At 50.0% G+C, this 23,920-nt stretch overlaps 9 protein-coding genes across 9 annotated transcripts; 6 read left to right on the forward strand and 3 right to left on the reverse strand.

Annotated features, from left to right (window-relative positions):
• Nucleotides 1-3,322: 3,322 nt before the first annotated feature.
• On the forward strand, nt 3,323-5,951 carry A1O9_01331 (uncharacterized protein; the record flags this gene model as incomplete). Its single annotated transcript, XM_013410490.1, has 2 exons — nt 3,323-5,340; nt 5,390-5,951. 2 exons carry the CDS (start codon nt 3,323-3,325, stop codon nt 5,949-5,951), a joined length of 2,580 nt encoding a protein of 859 aa, XP_013265944.1.
• Nucleotides 5,952-7,370: 1,419 nt separating this feature from the next.
• Nucleotides 7,371-7,823, forward strand: A1O9_01332 (uncharacterized protein; the record flags this gene model as incomplete). The annotated part of the gene is made up of 1 exon (XM_013410491.1): nt 7,371-7,823. One exon carries the CDS (start codon nt 7,371-7,373, stop codon nt 7,821-7,823), a length of 453 nt encoding a protein of 150 aa, XP_013265945.1.
• A 445-nt stretch (nt 7,824-8,268) lies between these two features.
• Nucleotides 8,269-9,149, forward strand: A1O9_01333 (60S ribosomal protein L15; the record flags this gene model as incomplete). Its single annotated transcript, XM_013410492.1, has 4 exons — nt 8,269-8,355; nt 8,484-8,640; nt 8,702-8,928; nt 9,009-9,149. The coding sequence occupies 4 exons, from the start codon at nt 8,269-8,271 to the stop codon at nt 9,147-9,149; spliced, it is 612 nt and encodes a 203-aa protein (XP_013265946.1).
• Nucleotides 9,150-9,771: 622 nt separating this feature from the next.
• A1O9_01334 (retrograde regulation protein 2) lies at nt 9,772-10,086 on the forward strand (the record flags this gene model as incomplete). Its single annotated transcript, XM_013410493.1, has 1 exon — nt 9,772-10,086. One exon carries the CDS (start codon nt 9,772-9,774, stop codon nt 10,084-10,086), a length of 315 nt encoding a protein of 104 aa, XP_013265947.1.
• Nucleotides 10,087-11,223: 1,137 nt separating this feature from the next.
• A1O9_01335 (uncharacterized protein) lies at nt 11,224-12,453 on the reverse strand (the record flags this gene model as incomplete). The annotated part of the gene is made up of 1 exon (XM_013410494.1): nt 11,224-12,453. The coding sequence occupies one exon, from the start codon at nt 12,451-12,453 to the stop codon at nt 11,224-11,226; it is 1,230 nt and encodes a 409-aa protein (XP_013265948.1).
• A 2,329-nt stretch (nt 12,454-14,782) lies between these two features.
• A1O9_01336 (adenosylhomocysteinase) lies at nt 14,783-16,135 on the reverse strand (the record flags this gene model as incomplete). The annotated part of the gene is made up of 1 exon (XM_013410495.1): nt 14,783-16,135. One exon carries the CDS (start codon nt 16,133-16,135, stop codon nt 14,783-14,785), a length of 1,353 nt encoding a protein of 450 aa, XP_013265949.1.
• Nucleotides 16,136-17,337: 1,202 nt separating this feature from the next.
• Nucleotides 17,338-18,108, forward strand: A1O9_01337 (uncharacterized protein; the record flags this gene model as incomplete). Its single annotated transcript, XM_013410496.1, has 2 exons — nt 17,338-17,893; nt 17,942-18,108. The coding sequence occupies 2 exons, from the start codon at nt 17,338-17,340 to the stop codon at nt 18,106-18,108; spliced, it is 723 nt and encodes a 240-aa protein (XP_013265950.1).
• A 474-nt stretch (nt 18,109-18,582) lies between these two features.
• On the forward strand, nt 18,583-19,465 carry A1O9_01338 (ATP synthase F1, delta subunit; the record flags this gene model as incomplete). Its single annotated transcript, XM_013410497.1, has 3 exons — nt 18,583-18,729; nt 18,850-19,167; nt 19,262-19,465. 3 exons carry the CDS (start codon nt 18,583-18,585, stop codon nt 19,463-19,465), a joined length of 669 nt encoding a protein of 222 aa, XP_013265951.1.
• An 841-nt stretch (nt 19,466-20,306) lies between these two features.
• A1O9_01339 (uncharacterized protein) lies at nt 20,307-23,520 on the reverse strand (the record flags this gene model as incomplete). Its single annotated transcript, XM_013410498.1, has 2 exons — nt 20,307-23,083; nt 23,136-23,520. 2 exons carry the CDS (start codon nt 23,518-23,520, stop codon nt 20,307-20,309), a joined length of 3,162 nt encoding a protein of 1,053 aa, XP_013265952.1.
• Between the last annotated feature and the right edge of the window lie 400 nt (nt 23,521-23,920).

Here is a 23,920-nt window from a genome sequence, read left to right on the forward strand (position 1 = left end):
ATGGAACCGCGAGCCAATAAAGCCATTTGGTAAGCCATCTTAGTGGAATAACGGAAGCAGATCAAGGGGCCGTGGAAGGATATCCCTTGTCTCGTGGATGGGGGAGAGACAGCTTAGGTTGATTACGATCGAACTCTTACTCCGGATGCGGGAGGACAGGAAAGTAGAGTTTAAGCAACTCCATACCGGATACCAATTATGGTATACGGGAAGAACATGGTTTGGAGCACGTCAGGTGGCCGTTTATTACGGATATCGGGTCAAGAGCAGAGCCAATGACGGGAGCCTGGAACACTTCAGGGAGGCCAGGTCATGGGGGCAAATATGTATATGTGGTCAGACACTGCGCTGCTCAGTTAGTTGGATCATGCAATCAGACCAATAATGGATACAGTACATGGCAGCGCAAGGCGTGTCAGAGTGCAGTGCCCGAAATGCCGCTGAAACTCAGAACATGAATGTCGAGAGACAGGGTGCCACTACAACTGCCATCTCATACTTTCCATGACAAGATTCTACTGGGAGTTCTACGCTACCAGACTGCCAGACTACCCATTCAGGGTAACCAAACATATAATTCCTCTGGGGTCAACGAAAAGTTTATTTCCATTGTTCGTATACGGAGTTTCACAGACTCTAATAGTTGCAGCGGCCGCCATAACAGGCTTAGCCGCGCCTGACAAGTCACATGGAGGGCTCTCGGGCCTTCGTGGGCCAGCCCCGATCGTCGATTTGGCCTGATGCACGACCTGGATGGCCTGTCTACACAAACTAAACAACCTCTTGAGATGGGCTGTCTAGGCTTCCTCGGACTCTTTCACTGTTGGTAAAATTACATCACTTGCATGAGCCCCGGGGAAGAACCCTTGACGGCCAAGTATGTCTGCCGTCTATCTAAGGTTTTGCCAGTCTTTGTTCGGTGACGACGGCTCATACCTGTCTGTGGTGGTCGTGTTAAGACTTGGATTTCCCCGCAATCTGCATCGGCCGCTTCGGAAGCACGTGCATTTGGCACTCCTGAGTCCTGACTAACATGACAGTCACGACAATCAGCCGCCCCTTGGTGTATGTGTGGTTGTGGTTCGGGGTACTTCCAGTACTACGAAGTGGACATGCCCCGGCCATGCGTAACCAGGGAAGAAGACCTCGTGCCCCCTCTCCGTTGGTATGGAATCGAACCTCGTCTGCTCCCTCGTCATCATGATATATTTACATACGAACTCACCCAAACCAACCCCGGCTCGCCACAGATCTTTACTGGTTTCACTCTGGAGTCTAACAGGTACTCCCTCCGTACACACGGCCACCAGCTAAGCTGCTATGTCCCAGACTTGGTTGGTCAACGTGCTCCAGGCCTCAAGCATGAGTTGCCCTGTTCCCCTTGTTTGCCCTGCCAACGTGCGAATATTCCTGTTCGCTGTCCTCCTTGATTTGCCCCTCCTCGTTCCATGATGACTTCCACTTCTGCCAGTGTCTGTGTGTCTCTCGTGCCAGCCGCCTTTTAAGCTCTGCCACAACCAGAGCACGCAGACGCAGACGCAGACGCAGACGCAGACGCAGACGCAGACGCATAAGCATTCGCATTTGCATACGGCAGTCTGTGCCCTCCCTGTTCCTGTTCAACAAGTTTGCCAGGCTAGCTCTACCACGTCCCTCGTACTGCATACTATGGCAGACTACGCTCTCCCCTGCCCCTTCCAAGTGCCCAAGTGCTCGGGGTTTAACCAATCTCGACTACGCTCTCCACACGCTCCACTCACCGGGTCACCATCCCATTCCTCCCTCCAAAAAGTCAGTTTGCCTCAAAAGGCTTCGGGGGGCGTCTTCAGCCCAGAGGGCCGCACCAATCCCCGTTGGTATAAGCGTGTCCAAGCATGAAGAGGCCCCAAGAACCCAACCACAAACCACCTGGCGACTACGGCTGCAACCCCTCTTTCACGCTTCGACGCTCAATTCTGGTAGCTTACTCGTAGACTCACATCCTATCCGAAACCCAAAGCTCTTCTCTCTTTTCTCCTTTGGACCTTGTGTTCTGTGTTCTGTGTTGTCCTGGTGGTCTGTCGATTATCGTCATTGTCCAGTGCTGGCTCTGTCCCTTTCGCAGCCCGTCGCATACCAGGTCATCGTGGTGTATTTGCCTCTGCTTGCTACTTATTATTCCTTTGCCACCGCGCGACTGCTTTTCCTATAGTGTTAGCTTTGGATTACTCTGTGCTGCCCTTCCATCACAAACCTGGATTTCGCTGGACATTGTTCCCAGGCTCCTAGCAAGACCAATTATCCTCCCAGCAAGTCAAGCGTCAAGCCGGACGGTTTATCCCATCCCCAACCCCGCTTCCACCACCATTTGGCCATCGACCACCGACCACCGACCACCGACCATCGACCATCGACCACCGTCGACTCTTCACCATCTTGAGCTGCTCTCGCTCGGGTCGCGTGAGGGCCTGCACAAAGCCTGTTTGCCAGAATCTGGGGAAGGCGGCACACTCACTCACTCACTCACTCACTCCTCCTCCTCCCCCGCCTACCCTGCGCCTTTCTGTGCTGGCCCACTTGCTGCAACCACCCAGCTCTTCGCTAACTAGTCAACCAACTCTTAACACAGCCGCGGACCTCTCCGTGGTGCTCACTTTTCACCACTCCAAACACTCTTGCGCCACACTCCTTTCAACTTCTACCATCTATTGTTTGTTGCCTTTGACAGAATATACCGCCGCTCTCCGTCTTTGTCTTTGTCTTTGTCTCCGGGCCATAGAGGGGGGCGCACTTAGTAGTCAATATTTGGTCTCCTCGCGCAAACGCATTAACGCATTCACTTCCTGAGTCTGCTGAGACGCTGCAACAGGCCACCAAAGCTTCACTTCACCTCACCTCGACCACCACCGAACTCGACCACCTTCCTCACATTCTTCAACTCACGCTTTTTCACGTGATTGTGGTTTGTCAAGCGCATAGCATCCAATACCAGCAGTCTTGCACTAGTCATTGCTAATCAAGCCCGATTGCATTGTCCACATTACCTAGCCATTAGACATGCTCAAGGAAGTTGAACGACACTTCGTCTCCTTCTGAATCAAGGTAAGTTCTTTCAAAGTTTCAAGCTTCAATCTCTATACGCCTGTACATATTCCTATCAGAACAAGACGTCCATTAACCTGAGGTCTTGATCATGCTCATTGTCTACCCGCCCTGGCGTGATGATTGTCTGTTCAACCACGCCTTCGCGGCCGAGCCCCATCATTTGAGCATCAATGCTAACTAGAAATTAGTCGCAGAATCTCACTGTTTTTGGATTCTACTATCGTTCCTCGCTACCACAATGAGTAACACACCCAACAAGTCGGCTTTGCAGAGCCGTGCGCCTATGCCAGCGTTCGGCACTTTTGGCGTGCACCAAGCATCAGCCTCTCTGTTGCTCGAGAAATCAAATCCTGGTCTACGCAGATCCACCCCCGACTCAGAAGCGCTCGCCTCATCCGATGATGAAGTCGATCATGCCAAAGCATCCATTACAAATAATGTTAAGCCAGGGAGAAGTGTACGCCGAACCTCGTGGCTCAATGATACTTCTTCGGCCAATGCCAACCGAAAGTCTTCTATCCCCGGACCTTACAGTCCATCAGGATCCCACCCAGGTACTCCGGGTACTGAGGCATCTCCCTGGACTAACGTAAATACCTCAAACCCAGCAGGCTGGCCCGGCGCTCCTCCTTCTTACACTGGATGGTCGAACATCTGGAGCCAAGACACCCGCAAGGACCCGCCAGCTCGATTGCAAGAGGTTCTACCAACCAATAGCGATGCTGGCATCCCTTTTTCAATCCCTCTGCAACCAACCCCTAAAACCTATCGTTCTCAATCATATTCAGTGGGCCAGCTCGATACCACCTCGGCGCCTTCTGCCAATCCGGTTTCAACGTCCTCAGAAGCCACTCGTGCAAGGTTAGGCTCAGGGTATCCTCCTCCCACACTACAGCGCAGGACATCGAGGACCAGTGGTCTGAGTGTCATCGATTCAGGAGGCCTTGGCAGGTTGAGGGAAGATGATGGCGAGGAAGACCTGCGCCAGCCTCAAGATTCATTCACCACAGAACAAGCAAGAATGATTGAGATCTTGGAGAAGGAGAATGCTCAGCTTCGCCATGCCGCGCAAACCCGTGACCGCACGCTGTCAGCGACAGCAGCTACCTCTCAACTCCCAATATCAGGATTCCGTAATTCCAGACTCCGAGCACCCGTTCCGGAAGAGACAGAGACCGCTATTGACGATCGAGATGACCTTGCATCCTTGGGTGCATACGCCGATCGCGACATCAACGCCCGACGCATGAGTGAGCAGACTGGGACTTATATTGACAGACAGTCGATTTCGCCAGTTGACGGACGGCCCTTCGAAGGACACAAGAAAGCCCAATGGCAAACATCTCTCGGCTTTGGCCCCATCCCAGAGGCTCCCCAGAGCCGCCGACATTCGTTTGCAGATGTTCCCACGCGACAGGGATCATTCAGCTCCACTGGTGAGACAATTTTGTGGCCCCTGTTGGAGGAAGAAGTAACTGATTTTTCAGGACGCGAGGACGAAATGACAGCATATGAAAGTGGTTCCCAGGCAGTTTCCCAGGGAGATGATCGTGAGTTGGCCCTTTATAACCTGTATCCCAGTGAAGCCCAGTTGAGAATCATGTACTTACGTAACCGCAAACGTGCAGCAGCATATTTCAATACCACGGAATCCACCCGTCGTGCCGCTGATGCACGTGTGCATCAATCACATCGAGAACCCCATGCTTATGGCCAGCATTTATCCATCGCCCCATTTCTCGAGCCGGCCAGTCAACCTCTTTTCATCGTCAATTTCAAATGTTGTCGCTCCGAGGTGTTTTATATCCAAGAAGGCACTGGATTGCATGTCAGCGTTGGAGATCTAGTTATTGTCGAAGCAGATCGTGGAACTGACCTAGGCACGGTTCAGCATACCAATGTCTCCTGGGAAGATGCCCGACGCTACAAGGAATACTACGCAGAGGAACATTATAAATGGTTGATGATGTTCTCGATGCAAAGCCGGAATGGAGGTCCCAATGTGGTTAATCCCAATGGAATGCCAGGACGACAGGGCAGTGCAGTGGGTGGTATGGGTCCTCAAGGACATCACGGCCCTCATGATGCTTCCCATCCAGATCTCAAGCCCAAGATGATTAAGAGACTCGCCCAGAACCATGAGATCCAAGCCTTGAAAGACAAAGAAGGCAACGAAGCAAAAGCGAAGCGAGTTTGCCAACAAAAGGTGATAGATCACAGGCTTAATATGGAAATTCTTGACGCTGAATTTCAGATGTGAGTTGTCCGAGTACCTACCCGTCCCAAAATACTAACACCTCAACAGGGATAGCAAAAAGCTCACCTTCTACTACTTTGCCGATAATTACATCAATTTCAATCACCTCGTCACCGACCTCTTCAAAATATACAAGACTCGAATTTGGATGTCTGCCATCAACCCAGCCTCGTTCCAGACTCCGACCGCCTCTCTCGGTCTAACTCCTGCATATAGTACACCACCTGGAGATGAGCGCCATCGTCGACGACAACAGCCGGCGACCCATAACCTCGGTCCGCAAGCCGTCACAACTCCATTCGGAGACACTTTTGATGCGGACCGGACATTCAATGGTCAAAATTCAGGACTAAGATCTCCTTACTTTGGCCAATTTTCAGACGTTGGGGCAGGTCCTCAACAACTTCAACCAGGCATGGGAGCATTTAATCCAAACATTCCTAGTCAGATGGATCCCTTTGTGCCATATTATGGCCAACCTTACCCAACTCTCAATCCCAATGCCCCCAATTTCGCTAGCAACCGACACGACTTCAGGTCAAGGGGACCTAACCAGCCAGGTGATGTCAATTGGATGGGTCGATTCCAAGGTCTTTCGCTTGGTTCCTAACCCACCATTCCATATAATCCCAACCAAATTGGCGCGAGTGCCAGCCTCAAAGACTTTCCTTTTAATTTATTGCGGACAAATGCATAGGCTGGACAGAGACAAAATTGTAGATCGTTAGCTTTTTCAAGACACCAAGATTCTTTATGTTGCTGGGTTTGTGCTTAGATTGAGCATCGGAATGAGACAAGATAACAAACCCTTTCAGACGATTCAGGGTTTGATGATGGTTATTATGTTCACTGACCGGCGGACCTTCCTTTTTAATGGTTCAACGAAAACGCAATACTCTGCGTCAAAGACTTGCCGACGACTACCGGATTGTTGGTTACCTTTTCTAACAAACCAAAGTCAAAAAGAGTTTTATGTTTGCTTATGGGCATGATTCATGCCGGAGCGCCCTCAGACAGTCAGGACTACCAATAGGAGGAATTAATTGCGACTGCTGTGCAGGGTCGGGGCAATGAGAGAAAGATCAATTTCATGAGGAAGAAATAGCAGCATTGGAGCTTCACTGACGTCAATCGTTTCATACATAGGTCTTCCTGTATCATACTATTACAATGGAATGGATTTGATATCAATGGAGCGTTTTCCTTGAAAGATAGGGAGAGTGAACTGTTCCCAAAAATTACGTAGAGAAAGGCTCCAGGCATCAAAGCCTCCCAACCTGTTCGGCAGCTGTGCAGCTGTTTTTAGGAAACTATGGTCGTGCCTAGTACCTTCCTTGTGAGAGCATTCAAGAGGTAGGGCAATATCATCCACCAAAGCATTTCTTGTGCACGCGACAACACGTCCACTAAGCCATTCCATCGGCGCATTGAAGTCAACTCTTCTCCTAAATCGAATAGGTGCCGGCCTCACGAGAGCATCATGCCAGTAAAGAGACCCCTAGCAAGTAAGTATTTTCAAGCTCACATGTCCTACGAAAGGTCGGCTTTCTAGCACATACTAACTAGATCATCAAACAGCACCTCCCCACAAGCAAAAAATAATCGATAGCAAGAGCCAGGATGAAGATCAAGCAGACGAGCATATCTTCCAAAGCACAATCGAGGATCTATATGATCTCGATGACGAAGAACTGACGTGAGTCAGCCAGCCAATTGTCTTCTTTCCTTCTCAGAACTGAAAATGAAGAGCCTAGAATCGACACCGAGCAGATGGGCAAGATCTGCGAGAATTTCAAGGAGACGGATTTGTGGCCACAGAGTTTTTCGAAGCATTCAAACAGCGGCAGACAGATGTTGTCTCGAGGTTGGCTAAAGAAGAGATGTATGCACTCTCCACATTGCTTCGATATAGAATCCTGGCTGATCCGAGTATAAAAGTGCTTCCGATACAGAACGGTTCGAACAGCTATTTCTCTTGCTATCAAATTCTGCCTTGGCTGGTCTCAGCGATGGTCTCTAATCTGCCTCAATGTCTACTCGCCAACTTAATAGACGTATACAATTCTTTGGTGCTGAAGGACAACCATACTGCACTGGCTTGGTTAATCTGCTCAAGCAGTCAGATGCTGTAGTCTACGTCCACGGCCATCTTGCCAAACGGACTCCTCTGCCCCCAAATATCCAAGACATCAGGATTTCATTTGTTGGGGGAAAAGATGTGGCATCAAAGACAGTACATGCAGGGGAAGACGTCGTGAGCACTGAGATGGAAAGACTTCTCACGGATGGGTTCAATGAAGTCAGGAGTGGACTTGGGACGCTCTCAGCCGAGGATGAACATCGAGGAAGACTACTTCTGTTGAGAGGGAAGGACCAGGAGGTACCTGAGAAGCAGACAAGAGGATGGGATACCATTGCTCGAGGCACTGAGCGTGCAATGGAGAAGTTATGCTTTTCTAGCAATCCAGCGGCACGCGAGTGATTTGATGAATATCAAGTACAGAAGGCCGCCTCAATAGCTAAGCCACAAACAGCGAACAGTCACAGAAACGAAAATGCGCATCGAGATGCAAACTCAAGAGACTCATGTAAGGATTTCATTGTCCTTGAAAAGAGCTTTCGAAAATGTGGTTGCTCTGGTTCGTAAATTGTAATTGGTACTTCAAACTTTGAAGTCCTTTCTTCAACCTTGCAGTGGCGAGGCTCTCGGTTCTGGTTGGGTTCGTTGCCAAGCCATCCATAGCTGGTGTTGCCAAGCCTGCGCACAACTGTCTCTTTCCAAATTGTGAGATTTGACTCTCCCGCACCTCGATATTTCGATCCACCATCTTTTACAATCACCAACAACAGACTATTTGGGCGCAATAGTCAAGGTATGTGTTTGATGTTTTGCGTATCTCCTCTCCAACTTGTCTGACTCCTTCTAGATGGGTGCTCTCAAATACGTTGAAGAACTTCAAAAGAAGAAGCAATCCGATGTCCTGCGATTCCTTCTCCGAGTCCGCTGCTGGGAGGTGAGCTTCCCCGAATCATGATGAGAAACAGGAGGACCATGCATACCCCCCCTTTTCTCATCTGTGGCGCAACTTGATTGTGTCTTGCTATACACTCGTTGAACTTTGCTGAGAGTGCATCAATATAGCTTCGACAATTGAATGTCATCCACCGCGCTTCTCGCCCTTCCAGACCAGACAAGGCCCGCCGTCTTGGGTACAAGGCCAAGCAGGGCTACGTTATCTACCGTGTCCGTGTCCGACGTGGTGGCCGCAAGCGACCAGTGCCAAAGGGTGCCACCTACGGTATGAAATTCATCCCAAAGTAACCTCATAAAAGAAGACTAGGCTGAGATTCAATAAACAGGCAAGCCAACCAACCAGGGTGTGAACCAACTCAAGTATCAACGTTCACTCCGTTCAACCGCTGAAGAGCGAGTTGGTCGCCGTGCATCCAACCTACGCGTCCTCAACTCCTACTGGATCAACCAAGATTCAACCTACAAATATTTCGAAGTCATTCTAGTCGATCCTCAGCACAAAGCCATTCGTCGTGATCCTCGCATCAACTGGATTGTCAACCCTGTCCACAAGGTAAGACCCAGGCACATTTGCCAAAAGCAAAGGCGTGAGGAAGAAGAATCATCTATGGCTAACAAACCCTTTTACTTCAGCATCGCGAATCCCGTGGCCTCACAGCGACCGGCAAGAAATCTCGTGGTTTGGGCAAAGGACACGGCTACAACAAGACCACTGCTGGGCGAAGAAAGACCTGGAAGCGACACAACACCCTGTCCCTGTGGAGATACAGATAGGTGTAACTCGGTGGACGGAATGTCACTCCTACATATCAACCTCGGTGGTATTTGTAGATTGCATCTATGGAATGAGATCACAAGCAGGTCCTCGAATTCTCGAGCAGAAGAACGGACGCTGCCAACATGGCTGGGTGCAGTCCTCCAGTTGGTGAGAATGGTCCATCGCATATTTTAGTGGTTGTGACCACTACGGCGATCAGATGATATCAAAAATTGCATTCAAGCGATCAATCAGTTCTCGCTTCATTTCTCAAAGACTGTCCTGCCGATCCTTCCTTCAGTTTTGCCTTCCTTTAGATTTGTATCGTATCTGCCCGCTGGCGGCATCACCACCGCTACGGCCAGACTTCGAGGCCCATTGGTAATTTGGTGGTTTCGCCAAGGTTTCAGTCAGTGCGACCGGGCGGCCTTCCTTTTCCGGTGCCCCGCATTTCACCAAAAGTCCAAGGTTTTTATTTGATAAATCGACTGCATGTGATCAAGTTCCGCCTGCACCTCGTCCAAAGGTGCAACCCTTCACCCAGACCATATCTGTGGGCGGTCTACAACACAACCTCACTGGACCCTCTGCTCTGGGACGGAGCCCGGTATCTTCTTCACGTCGTTGGGTGCAAACACCATGCCTTCAACGACGACGATCGCTGCGGCTGCGGCGACCACAACCCACTCAACCACATCCAATGCCACGTCGAAATCCAAACAAGAAGAAGCCGACGCCCTAGACATCTACGACGAGATAGAGATCGAAGATATGACCTTCGACAAGACACTTCAACTCTACCACTATCCCTGCCCATGCGGTGACCGGTTCGAAATCGTCCTCGGTGATCTCAGAGACGGCGAGGATATCGCCGTCTGTCCCAGCTGCAGCCTCATGATCAGGGTTATTTTCGATTTGGATGATTTGCCGAAAGAAGAGAAGCAGAAAGCTTGAAGGAATGAAGACGAAACACACAACCTCTGGACTTGGGGATCCTCCCTGGGAGGACTTTGTTGTATCGATAGGTAAATGTGCAAAAGAACATTCACATCCAGAACCGGCAACTCGGCCGTCTGAGAGCGAGGTGCGAAACAACGTCAAATTGCAGCTCAGGAATACCTTGGGCCACCGCCGATCATACTGGGCACCTCATTTGAGTCCCACAGCAATCGACTGGCTTCAGCAGGAAATGCCTGAGCACGCGAAGCCTCGGCATCGAGTCCACGCATTGGTGCCATATTCCAACCGCAACCGGGGGATGGTCCCAGACGGACTATGCCCCGCGATCAAGACTCAAGCCCAGTCCGAGTGGCCAGCGACGAGACCCAGATCCGTTGTCGTCGGGACCCACCAGATTCGACCCAGGCCGCCTTCCATTTCCACTTGCTTGGTTGCTCAGAGCCGAAGAAGGATCTGATATGCCGCAGCAAGCGAGCATGTCAAGTCAACGGGCCCAGAACCACATCGCAAGACAAACTTCGAAGCTCACCGCAATCATATGTGGCAAGATAGCATTCGAGCGACAACGTCCGCCATTCCGCCCTCCTCTCCTACAGCCCCGGATTGATGGACCATCGGCACAAACAAACTCGCCTCGATCTGCGGTTTGTCAATGTTGTTAACGTTGGGCACAAGCTGGGACTTGTCTCATGTCCCTTGTCCTCAACGAGTAGTGCTTAGGAGCCTCGTGATGTAGACCTGGCGTAGCTTGCATCCAACCGGAGTAAGCCGAATCATTCCATCATTCCAACTTCCAATGGATTGATTTGTGCCGAAAAGCGGGATTTTGCACCCAGGACAGCTGAGAGTTTGCAGTGATGAACTCGGACAGTTGTTCCAGGCAAGCAAATCTAGAGAAGCAATCCTTATTGAACCCCTTTGACCTGTTGATTAGGCCAATAAAAAAGAACTTTTTGGTTAATGTCTGAGCCATATTCCTGTTTCTGGGTCGGTAGAACTGAGGTATGTATACATACAAGTATGAAGCAAAACTGAGATCCATTGAGACACCATCATACATATATCTAGCATTCTACATTTTCATGTTTCGCTTTCACGAGAGCCTGGCCTAGCTTCGAGTTTCTCCGTTCATCAGGGTAAAAATATCCGTTCTCCAATATATTTATACTCCATTCCCCAATCAGGAATATCACATGGGTCGGCTCCCATCTTGCAGATTCGAACTCTGTCAATCTTGATATCACGAGCCCAGATATGGCCCTGGGGCTCGTTGTCATCGCCTGTGTTGGCAGAAGACTGAGGATCTAGCAATGTCGAGCTCAAGGATAAATGGGTTGTGGCCGAGTCTGGGGCGCCTTTCGACTGCGAATGTGACAATTCTGCAACGCCCCCTTCACTTGGCTCCAGCGGTTGTTGCTGATTGAAACCCGACTCGTCATCTTTCTCAAGGTGATTGAAGAATCTCAAGATTTCCCTGGCATCAATCTCTCTTGCTTTTCCTCCTTGGGCTTTCTTGCCCTTGACGTAGATCAGATTAGCAACTGTCGCGTGTAGCACAAGTGGGCGAGTGTCGGTGATCAAAGCCACGTTCATAAATCGTTGGCGTACAAGCTCAGCAAACGTTTGCAGTCGCTTGCTGGGGTCATGTGCATGCGCGAAGAATGCCCTTGAAGAACGCGGTGATGGGAACGTTCCAAGCCCGTGCAGGGTCACGGAAATCGGGGTCGGTAAGTCTTGGGTGGGACTTGTGACATCATTCGACTTTGAAAAAGGAGAAGAGAGTGATGGAGGAGAGATCGAACGATGGAGGGACTCTAGAGGAGCTGCTGAGGTGGGGGTTTCGTCATGGGCCTTGTCTTCTGACAGTCGTTCTTTCCTCCTGTTTTCTCGTTCTAGTTGACGTCCTTTTACCATGGTCTCGGCTTGCCTAAGAAGATCCACGTAGTCGAGATCTTCTAGCAATCGCAATGCTCTCTCCATGTCCTCCTTCGCAGATAGATCCATTACTCCTAGTGTGAGATGAAGAGTCCCAGGAGGTCGATGCGCACCAGTGGGAATTTTGCGGAGATCCTGTGAACCCGGAGTTGATGACTGATCTACCAATTCGCTGGTCGAGTTACGGTCTTCGTCATGACTAATTTGTTGTTTGGGCAAGCTCGAAGACCGTACATGCTCACTGGCAGTCCGTCCTGCACTCCCCCAGGCAGCGTCCTCTGTTTTGGTTGTGAGGTGCCTGAAATTCGCCAATGATTCCTTTAACTGAGGGACTGATGCTTCAGTGGCCAAAGGCAAACAAACAAAATGGGTCCACTTGATATGGGCCCGGATTGGCTTCGCGAATTTGCCTTTCTTCGGAGCCATGGGTTGTTCACTACTGGCAAAGGCTTTTTGAGATTGTCTTGATTTTTGGGGGATGTTTTGCGTAATAGTCCAACAGCAACGGCAACCTCGTACAATGGTGAAAATGCTCCGAAATGCACTCCGGAGGGCAAGCCGTGTTGAGGTCATAGGCCTTGTCGAGCTTTTGTGTCGAGCCGGATCAGGCACCCCGAGGGTTGTGACTCGACAGCATGGGTTCAAATCCTTGATCTAACCTTTGCATCCATCGAGATCGAGTCGAGCTAGGTACATCGAGGCGACTTAGAGAATTGATTGCCTTGATCATGAATGACACCAGGTCCCTAATTCTATCTGGGGAAATTAGTGGTTAGGTCAATAGACCAAACGTCGTCGATGCTCCATGTGTTTTTCAAGACAAATCGGAGGTACTGGATAGCAAAAGATCTGTAGAGTTTCAAGAAATAGATAACTTGAATTTCCAGGATTCTCAGCTAGGCCTCTGAGGCCACGGCTCGGGGCCGGGGAGCCTGGATGTTGAAGCTTTATCCGTAATCACGTGACCCGGACCTTGAACGGCCCGTTTTCCTTCCCTTTCCGTCAATCGCTCTTCATCAAGCTTGTCATCCTTCCCTGTCCTACTTCATACTATGACAATCCACCATCGGCTTTCAGAACAAATAGGTCGGCATCTGCTTTCGCTTACTCCTTGAGGCATTCTGAAGTCTGACTCATTGGGAATTCTTCAACTTAACTTTTGGGCTGGAATTCAGTATTTTCCTTGAGCAAGCTCGCTTCTCCTTAGCCCCAAGGGGCGTACAGCCATTTTCAAGATCTTGCCAAGTGGAAGAGCACTTACAAGTAGCTCCCTAACCAGTGAAGAGCTCTGGGACTCACAGTTTAACGTCACTATATTGCCGAGCGATGAAATCCACCATCCGCAATTCGGAGAGCGCTGCATTATCATGATCCGACGAGGTTCTGTCCTTACCAAGGTCTTCCTTCCAACCTTTGATTATGATATACTTGAAAACAAGCCCCGAGCCATTTTATCCGCGAACCGCCCAGAGCGCCGCATCCCAAGCTCCCACCGGAATGATGCTAACACCGTTACTGTCATAGCATGACCCGTTCCTTCATGCTTGAACGGCGATCCAATGAAGGGGTCTGGTGCATGGTATCCACGGGGAACGTGAACCCTTAGATGCGGCTAACACAACATATGCCGAACGTCCAGCCTGGGAGATATTCAAAATTCTGGCCAATGGGCAACATTTTAAGACTCGATCGAGGAGAAATTGTCAGACAGATTGATTACTGTTCGATTCAAAAACGCTCTACAACGTCAACTCCTCTGCATCCACTGGAGGCTTTATCGGAGAGCGAGATCAGCCTTGCTGGCCAGATAATCCGTGCGAAAGCCAATTCAGGAACACTATCTCACTCCAAGGGTATATTCTTTATGTACAAACAAAGATTGAATTTCACCACCTTTGGCAAAACAAGGTTGTACCGCCTCGCAAGGGCTTTGTCCAATATTTATCTTGCTGGAACGCACCATTTCCGCGATGCTGTAGTCGATCTTCAAACCCGCGAGTTTAACGTCACCTAAGAGTTCCCGACGAGCAGTCGAACATAGAGTATTTATAGCAGGGATGGGAGACTCGATATTTGCTTTGTCGTAGTGGTATCTACATGCCAGGAAGTATGCTCTCTCCTTCTCCACAAATTCCCGTATGTTGACAAAACTTGATGAGAAGCTGGATGCTTACATTATGGTTAGGCACTACACCTGACCCCGGAATGAAGAAGACTGAAAGTGAAAGGCCTTGGTGGACCGGTCTTCGCTAAACGGCGAGTAATTGACGATTGTATTTATTTTAGACCTTGACCTTCGCCTGAAAGCGAGCTAATACACCCTGCATATGACTGTGGAAGAAATAGACGTCACCATTAAACAGTGTTTGTATTCTGCTGCTATGTATCTACGATAGCGGGGGTATCAATGAGGGAGCTGATGAAGCTCTTCTCAAGCAGTCCGTTGAAGGACATTTTCTCTTTTGGATGAACTTTCCATAATTGACCTTTTTGATTCTAGTCTTCTTTGAACTGTTCCCATTATTTCTTTCATCATCAATTCGTTGAGGCATGATTTTCCCCTGGTTCTTCGAATTCCATCGTTGGGGATCATAATCTCTTTGGATTCCCCATGTTTCTAGTGCGTTGAGCATTAGAAACCAAAACTTTTAATACCTCCCTCCGGCAGATATGTTCCCTGTCCTGACCGTAAAAAACGCCGGTACAAATGCACCGATACTATGTCCCTTTCGCAGTTGTGTAAGAATGGAAATGTCTAGTATCTGTAGATATCGGACTTGAAAGGACCCTCAACTTCCAAACCGAGGTATTCTGCTTGGACAGGAGTAAGCTTGGTCAACTTGGCATTGACGTGGTCAAGGTGCAAGAGGGCAACCTGCTCATCAAGGATCTTTGGGAGCACGTAGACGCCGACTTCCTTCTTGCCAGTCTTTCCGAACTCAATATACTTCTTGCCGAACGCCTCGTCCTCCGCCTTGTAAAGGGCGATCTGTGCGAGGACTTGGTTGGAGAATGAGCAGGACATGACAAACGACGAGTGACCAGTGGCACAGCCCAAGTTGACAAGACGGCCCTCAGCAAGAAGGATAATGTTGCGGCCGCTTGGCATGAGGTATCTGTCAACCTGGGGTTTGATGTTCTGCACACTCTTGGCGTTCTTCTTCAACCAGGCAACGTCGATCTCGATATCGAAATGTCCAATGTTGCAAACAATGGCGTCGTTGCGCATGGCCTCGAAGTGTTTGCCGACAAGGATGTCTCGGCAGCCAGTAGTGGTGACGAAGATCTGACCAACAGCAGCAGCTTCTTCCATGGTGACGACCTTGTAGCCAGAAACGGCAGCCTGAAGAGCATTGATTGGGTCGACCTCAGTGACAAGAACGTTGGCACCAAAGCCGTGGAGAGCTTGAGCACAGCCCTTGCCAACATCACCATAGCCAGCGACGACAGCGATCTTGCCGGCAATCATGACATCAGTAGCACGCTTGATACCATCGATGAGGGATTCTCTGCATCCGTAGAGATTGTCGAACTTGGACTTTGTGACGCTGTCATTGACGTTGATGGCAGGAACCAGAAGCTTCTTGCCCTTGAGCATACGGTAGAGATGGTGGACGCCAGTGGTGGTCTCTTCAGAGACACCATAGCAGTCTTTAAGCTGCTCTGGGTATTTGTTGTGAACGAGAGCGGTGAGGTCACCACCGTCATCGAGGATGAGGTTGAGAGTCTTTCCCGAGGGGAAGGCCTTCAATTGTTGCTCCAAGCACCACTCATACTCTTCTTCAGTCTCGCCCTTCCAGGCAAAGACGGGTACACCACTTGCAGCAATGGCGGCAGCAGCATGATCCTGTGTGGAGAAGATGTTGCAGCTGGACCAGGTGACTTCAGCACCGAGAGCGGTTAGGGTCTCGATTAGAACGGCGGTCTGGATAGTCATGTGAAGGCAGCCGGCGATTCTGGCACCAGCAAGAGGCTGGTCAGCAGCATATTTTTCGCGAATGGCCATGAGACCAGGCATCTCAATCTCGGCAAGCTCGATCTCACGTCGACCGAACGCAGCGAGCGAGATGTCGGCCACCTTGAACTTGGAAGCTGGTGCACTGTCCATGATTGCGAAGGATAGTCAAGAAACAGGGAGATAGAGGGAGAAGAGAAATTAGACGGGTTCTGAATTCGACTTGAGGGAGAAGTGAGGGGATGGTCTGCGTGGGATGTAAGTGAGGGTCGAGGAAGGACTGAAAGTCGAGAAGAATATTAAGTCACCGACACAAAAAGGGAGAGATTTGGATTTTGGCGGCGTCGGAAAAATATCAACTTCCGACAGGCCAATAACAAGGAGCCTGCAACGTGCGTGGTGGAAGCTGCCCCTCCAACACTTGAATAAAAGATGAGAAGGTTGCAACTGCCGTGGTGGGAGGTCCGGTGGGAGTCTGGGAGGTGGGAGGTCCCAAGGCTCCCAGTTGGGTGCCAGTCAACCACCAGTGCAGCACCACCGAGTCGTCTATTGCTACTGACAACCAGCCTTGTCGCGCCCTTTCCAGGAGATGTTGTTCGATTCTGGGTTTTCATGTCCTGCACTCTCCCTCTTGATTTCCAGAGGGGGCTGCAGTCATATCCTAGAACTCCGTCGGCCGCGAGTGTTGGCTCTGCGCCGTGCCAGTGCCAGTGCCCAATGCCAACACCATCCTTATCGGCTGAGCTCAAATTTTCTCCTAATCCGGCAAGGCGGGCGTGAATCAACCACATCCCGTCCAAGTGTCCAGTCGTTTCTGTTCACGTACTTATGCTGGTTGTATTCCTGACACATGTATTGCAGGACCCTATGAAATTCTTGGGAACAGAAAGACCAATCTGCAATTCCCTCACGGATGGACAGCTCCCGCGTGCCGCCTTACTTCTCTGAACTCCAGCGTGGACAATGGGAAGCAGGAGACTGGGGAGTCAGATTGCAGGTAAAGAAGCGAGCATATTGGATAACAGTATATACTGTATCACTGTATACAACCTTGCCATTATCTCACCGCTTCCTTCCTTCCCTTTTTGCCCTCTTGAGTTTTATCGCCATTGCATTCATACAGAAGGTCGTGCCCACCCCTTTACAAGCTTCTATGGCGTGATCCGCCGCCTCGTTCACACAATTTCGGCCGATGATACACGACCAACGACTCGCACAACACCCACAATCTGACGGAATCGCTATAGGTAATTTCCTACATGTTTTTATTTCTGGTCTGTCCTTGACTGGCAATCGACAACATCGCTTCTCTATTCAGTGCGCATCCCAAGGAGTCGTGAATCTCGGACATTCAAATGGCTTCGTTGTCGCCTCCGAGTACACCAAACGCGAGGGCGGACGGAGTGGCTGATCATGCATATGCTATCAGTGAGAAAGATTTCCTCCAGGCTTCGACAATAGAGCGTGGAGATGGGCCTTCAAAGCCTGTCAATGAACCGGTCCACGTTGAAGGACATGACTCGTCTTCTCCTTGGCTGATCGTCTCACCATACCTTGAGCGCCAGCATCAACTAGACCTCAGGACTGTCGATACTCCGTATCGCCTCTTGGCACTAGCATTGACAAAGCTCGAAAACGCTACCAACGGCTATGCAATTGCCAAGTACGAGGACGCATTCGAATGGTCGGCTCTTATGAATCATCTGAAGGATCTTGCGGACAGAGAAGATCATCGATGGACACGGCAGCAATTCTATGTTGTTGAGTTTCGGTCAAAGCTTAAGAAGGACATCGATAACGATCTGCTGTTCAAGTTGGATAAGAAGTCCCACGAAGAAGCTACAACCGCTGGCGGGCTACTGAAGTATTGGTATGGTGAGCCAGATTCAGACCGAAGAAACCTTGCAACTTGTATGTCAATAAACCACCCAAATTTCTCCACCACTGACCGCCCTTTAGGTTTATGGAGGAGCAAAGAGGACGCCATCAAGGGCGGTAGGGGTCCTTGGCACAAGCAAGCTAGAGCGTGCATTGCTAATATGTACGAAAATATCGACGTTAGCGGTGTTCAGCTTACTATTGGGGATAATGTCGAGAGTTGGCATTTTGAGCGATGGACTCATTGAATGACTCGCGTATGGGCGTTGGCAAGGTAGTGATGTGGGAGTTTAGGTCACTCCTTGAGCTTTATTATTGGGATATTGGCCGCAGGGCCCGCGAATACTAGATCACATTACAGGTGCTGACATCGATGACATGTGAAATATCAGAATGATGGCCTTCACTTGCATACGAGAACCTGTGCAGTCATCACCATAGTATATCAAGTACGGAGTACTCCGTACTGTGTTGTCCTCTTTTGTCCTGTGGCTCGACCTACACCTGCACCTGCCTCTGGGATCCAAATCCTTGGCATTGGACCTGACACTAGTCCATATTAGCACTAGCTCAAAGGTGAGCTTTCGGCCTGTTTGCAACTCCTCCCTACGACAAACTTCGTTCTGAAGCTCAATGCGAGATCCCAATCGACCTTCACTCTCCACTCTTCGCAAGCTTGCCTCGACTGTAGCTTGTCAATCCCCAGAATAACACTCGAGATGATGTCCTCAATGCTCGCACGGCCTGCATTTGCAGCTGCCCGACGAACAGCCTCCCGAACCGCAATCCGAACCTACGCTGCTCCCGCTGCCGATGTCAAGCCCCCAGTACCTTTGTTTGGTCTCGATGGAACCTATGCGAATGCTTTGGTATGCGAATGAATCCGAAGAAACCTGAGAGCAGAGAACCGAAAAGTTCAACTGCAGAAAGACTGAACCTCGCCCCAGAAAGTGAGATAAAAGCTAACTGGGTTTTTTCCTCTCTCACAGTACGTTGCGGCCGCTAAGACCAACAATCTCGAATCCGCCGCCAAAGCAGTTGGCTCTTTATCCTCCCTCCTGAAATCCGATCCCAAACTGTTAACCATCCTTGCAGCACCCACTCTGTCCGACAGTGATAAATCCCAGATCATTGCCGAGCTGGAGAAGCATACCGGTGGTGCCGACAAGAGTGGCACAGTCAAGAACTTACTGGCCGCTCTTGCCGAGAACAATCGGTTGGGCCTGTTAGAAGGCGTGGCCGAAAAGTTCACGACCTTGATCGGTGCTTCAAGAGGGGAGTTGGAATTGACAATCACGAGTGCCACTGTATGGAAAACTTCTCCCCTTCTGTTTGACCGGCGAGAATAAAATTATCTGAGAGGAAACTATGGCTGACCCCTGATCTTGCACCTATCTCTAGGAACTTGACCGTAAGACCCTCCAACGCCTGGAAGCAGCCATTGCCAAGTCAGAGTACAGCCAAGGCAAGAAGCTCAAGACAGTCACTCAAGTCAAACCGGAGATCCTCGGTGGCTTGATCGTCGATGTCGGCGAGCGAACCATCGATCTCAGTGTCCAGAGCAAGATTTCCAAACTCAACAAGCTGTTGACGGACACCGTGTAAAAAAACCAAAATAAATGAATTCGGAGAAGAAGAGATGAATCGAATTTTACCCCCGACCCCCTTATTTGGTGTGTCTGTGATAGAAGTGAGGGTCGACGTGTGGAAGGGACTTGTCCGAATTCTTGCTTGCTAGAAATTGAACGGGGGCTGCAGTCAGGAAGCTTTTTAACTGGTGTGGAAAAACAAGAAGTGTGCGACGCTTGGGAGGGGAAATGGGACCAGATTATTCATTTAGTCAGCCAAAGAAACAAACGTGTATATATCAGATTCATCCAATCCCCCTGCAATAAATGGAAAAGAGAGACAGACAGACAGACAGAAACCCGGTACGCTCGACTTCCTCGTGCTTTTCAGACTGTTTTGTCTAGGGGCTTTCCCCCTCTCCTCAAGGATTTGCTTGTGAACAAGAAAAAGTACCTCCAATAGCTCGATAGGGGGGGTGTTTGAATGGGACGACAAGAAGGCATGGGTCCAGCATTACACTTTTATCTCTCTCTCGCTCTCCCTCTCCCTCTTCCTGGATGTAAGTCTATGCCGAAACGTTCTGCCTCTACTATTTGAATGCTTTGCACTCCCTAATTTCCCGTCTATTCGGCACCAAGTCTGGCAAACTGTGACCGTGGCTCGAAGATGATCTCTAGTGTGCTCACTTTTATATGCTAGCTAACTAAGTAGATAGTATTAGATCAATAACAGTTCCTTCAGCCTTTCCCTAAGTCTTGTGTCTCCTTTGACTCTGTGGCTGCAAAGCAAAAGACACAATATCGTATATCTATAGCGTTGTCGACCGCCCTCAGACCGCGAGGGACGAATACCTTGACATAATCTAAACTAGGCTGCCTTAATCTAACTGCGCCTCAAACTCGTCCTCATAGACAGCAACGCTCTCATCCGTCTTGATCTTCGTGAGCTGATCGGTCACGTACTTCTCATAGTGGCTGTCCGCGACGGAGCGCCGGCGATCACGCTCAAGAGCGTCCTCCCTGCCAAAGGCCTCGGACTCGGACAGATCGGGGAAATAGGATCTGTCTTTCTCACCACCGCCTTCGGCGTCGCTCGTGCCGGCGACAGATTTGTGGTCGCCATTCACGCTAGACACGAAGCTTGCTCGGTTGCCGATGCTGCGGCTTGTGCTAGACCGGCGGATCCGCGGTGCTTTAGGTCCGTCGAGACCTGGCGTACTTGCACCATAGGTGCTCTTCCTGGTCAGACCCCGAGAGAGAATGTCATCGAAGTAGTGTGCTGCGGCGGTACTGGGTGTTCGAGGTGTTTGAGGTAGACGACAGTTGATACCCGTGTCGTGAATCATCTTGGCCATCAGGCCTGTCCAACCGCATTGGTGAGATGCACCGAGTCCACGGCCTGTGTCACCGTCGAAGAACTCGAAGAACCACAGGTAGTCCTTCCAATGCGGGTCGAAGTCAAGAGTGTCGTTCCCTGCGTTGATGGCTCTACGACCATCATTATCCCGGACCATGAGATGCTGAAGACGATGCTGAATCTCTTCCGCGACATGTCCTAAGTGCATGTACTCACCCGAACCAGTGGGACACTCGATCTGTAGGGATGTACCATAAAACATGTAGAAACGAAGAAGAGACTCGACAAGAAGGAAGTTGACAGCCATCCAAATGGGACCGCGCCAATTTGAGTTGCCACCAAATAAACCCGAGTCAGAATCACCGGGCACGTAACCAACAGTGAACTTTTGTCCATTCACATCCATCGAATAGGGATGTGCTTCGTGGTATTTAGACAAGCTGCGAATACCGTGTTCTGATAAGAACTCTGTTTCGTCGAGCATGCGTTTCAAAATCTTCTCAAGGCGCTCCTTGCTCACCAATGAGAGTAGGAGGCGCTCATCTTTCCCACGTTTACGCATGCTTGCGATATTTCGCTCGGCAACATCGTGACGGTTTTCAATGAACCAATCCATACGACGCTTGAAATTTGGGAACTTATTGATGAGTTCAGGCTCGAGGGTGAGCACGGCATAGAGTGGAATCAGGCCGACCAGAGACCGCACTGGCATCTGCTGAGTCCAAGGTCCACCCCAGGAGATGGCATCATAGTAGAAACCATCTTCATCATTCCATAGAGATTTTTCTTTACCGCCAGCACGGAAGGACATGGCGTCAGAGATCAAAATGAAATGCTCGAAGAACTTCGAGGCGATGTCTTCATAGGTCCGTCTGTGCTTGGCAAGCTCAAGAGAGATATTGAGCATGCAAAGACAATAGAAAGCCATCCAACCCGTGCTATCTGCTTGCTCAAGGACACCACCGGTGGGTAATGGTTCAGATCGGTTGAAGAGACCAATATTATCGAGGCCAAGGAAACCTCCTTCAAAGACGTTTTTGCCATCAAAATCCTTGCGATTGACCCACCAGGTAAAGTTGAGGAGCAATTTTTGGAAAACGCGTTCTAGGAAGTCGAGGTCCTGACGCCCATACATCTTACGCTCAATCTTGAAGGTTCTGAATACGGACCAAGCATGCACAGGAGGGTTGACGTCGCCGAAATTCCATTCGTATGCAGGAAGCTGTCCATTGGGATGCATGTACCATTCTCTGGTAAATAGATCCAGTTGTTTCTTGGCGAACTCGGGATCAACCATAGCAAGTGGGATACAATGAAATGCCGAGTCCCAAGCGGCGAAAAACGGGTATTCCCATGAATCTGGCATAGACAAGATATCATCGAGATACATGTGTTTCCAGTGGACATTTCTAATATTCCTCCGTTGTTCTGGAGGGGGTGGCATATTGGGATCACCATTCGCCCACTGATCATGAATGAAATAGTAGTGCTGTTTGCACCACAACATGCCAGCTAGCGCTTGCCTTTGGATATTTCTGAGATCATCCGCCATGGGAAGAGGACTAATGCGCCAGTAGAACTCATCGGCCTCTTGGCGCCTTTGCTCCATGATGTCGTCCAGGAGCTCTTCGTTGAGGTAGCCGTCATACTTTTTGGAGAGACGGAATCGGACGACAGCACATTCTCCTGGTGGAACGCCTTCGCCCTGTCCGAAATCATACCATGCTGCAGCTTTGGTACCCGTACACCGAGGGTTAATAGCACCCTTCTCTTCGTCCACAATCCATCTGTGGAAGGCATCCTTCACATATGGCTGCTTATTCTTGATCTTGTATAGCTTTTCATGATTGGTATCATTTTCAGTGAACATCAACTGTGGATGAACATCCTCAGAATCGACTCCACAGCCTGGGGACGGGGACAATTGAAAGAAGCGGGTTCCCAGCTTATGATGCTTGGTTTGAGCAGTCATAGGCCCCACCATGCGAATGTTGGGTTTTAGCTTCTCCGACTCATGACCCCAAGTCCATGTGTTTCTGAACCAGACATGCGGAATGATGTGCAAAGGGGCAGGCTCTGGGCCGCGGTTGTAGGCGGTAATCCGAAACAACAGTTCATCTGGATCGTCCGTCTCTTTCGCAGTTTCAATGAAGATGTCAAAGTACCGGTCATCCTTGAACGCATCTGAGTCAATGATGTTGAATTCGCGCTCGGCTTTGCCTCGGGTGGCGTTCTCCTTGATCAATTCTTCGTAGGGGAATCGTCTTTGTGGAAGCTTGTAGAGGTACTTCATGTAGGCTCGAAGCACATTTCAGTCAGAGCGGGATGAGAAGGAGAATGTGCAACTCACAATGAGTGGGTGTATTGTCGAGATGGAAGTGGGCTTCTTTGAGACTCTCTCCATGGTTGCCTTGAGGATTGCTCAAGCCAAACAGCCTCTCCTTCAAAAAGTCGTCCTTTTCGTTCCAAAAGGCAAATGCAATGTTCTGGAAACCATGGGTGTCTGAGACTCCAGCAATGCCGTCTTCGCCCCAACGATACGCCCGTGACCTTGACTGGTCATGGGAGAAATGACTCCAGGCATCACCATTTTCAGAATAATCCTCTCGGACGGTGGCCCATTGCCTTTCGGCAACGTAAGGACCCCATTTCTTCCAATACTTCTTCCGCTCTCTATCCTCCTTCAAGCGTTTCTCCTCTTCACAAAGGTATTCGTGATGGTCAACGATGACCATCTTGCTCGCAGGTCAAGGACACTCTGCACCTGGATGAGTTTAGTTTTGCTTCAGTGCTTCGAGTGCATTTTAGGGCAGGTAATACAGAAATACAGAGAGAAGCGCGGGATAGAATAGGTGGGCCAGGAGGGAGCAGCGAAGGCACAAGGACAAGAGAATGTAGGGAAGCTGCCACAATTGATACGAGCTCGAGAATCGCGGAGGAGAAAAGAACAGAGGCTAGTCTCCTGGGCTGGGGGGGTCGTCGAAAAAAAGTCAGGCGTAGAGGGCAAGACTAATATCTTGCATGAGCGGTCACCGATGGAGACGCAGAAACGGTCAGCAAGGACGAGTAACAGTATCAGCTTAGGCAGGTTGAACTTACCAGGTACCAAGCAACAAGGCAAGGCACTGATTGCTG

Source organism: Exophiala aquamarina (genome assembly GCF_000709125.1).
Source record: "Exophiala aquamarina CBS 119918 chromosome Unknown aczIA-supercont1.1, whole genome shotgun sequence".
Classification (NCBI taxonomy): Eukaryota; Fungi; Ascomycota; class Eurotiomycetes; order Chaetothyriales; family Herpotrichiellaceae; genus Exophiala; species Exophiala aquamarina.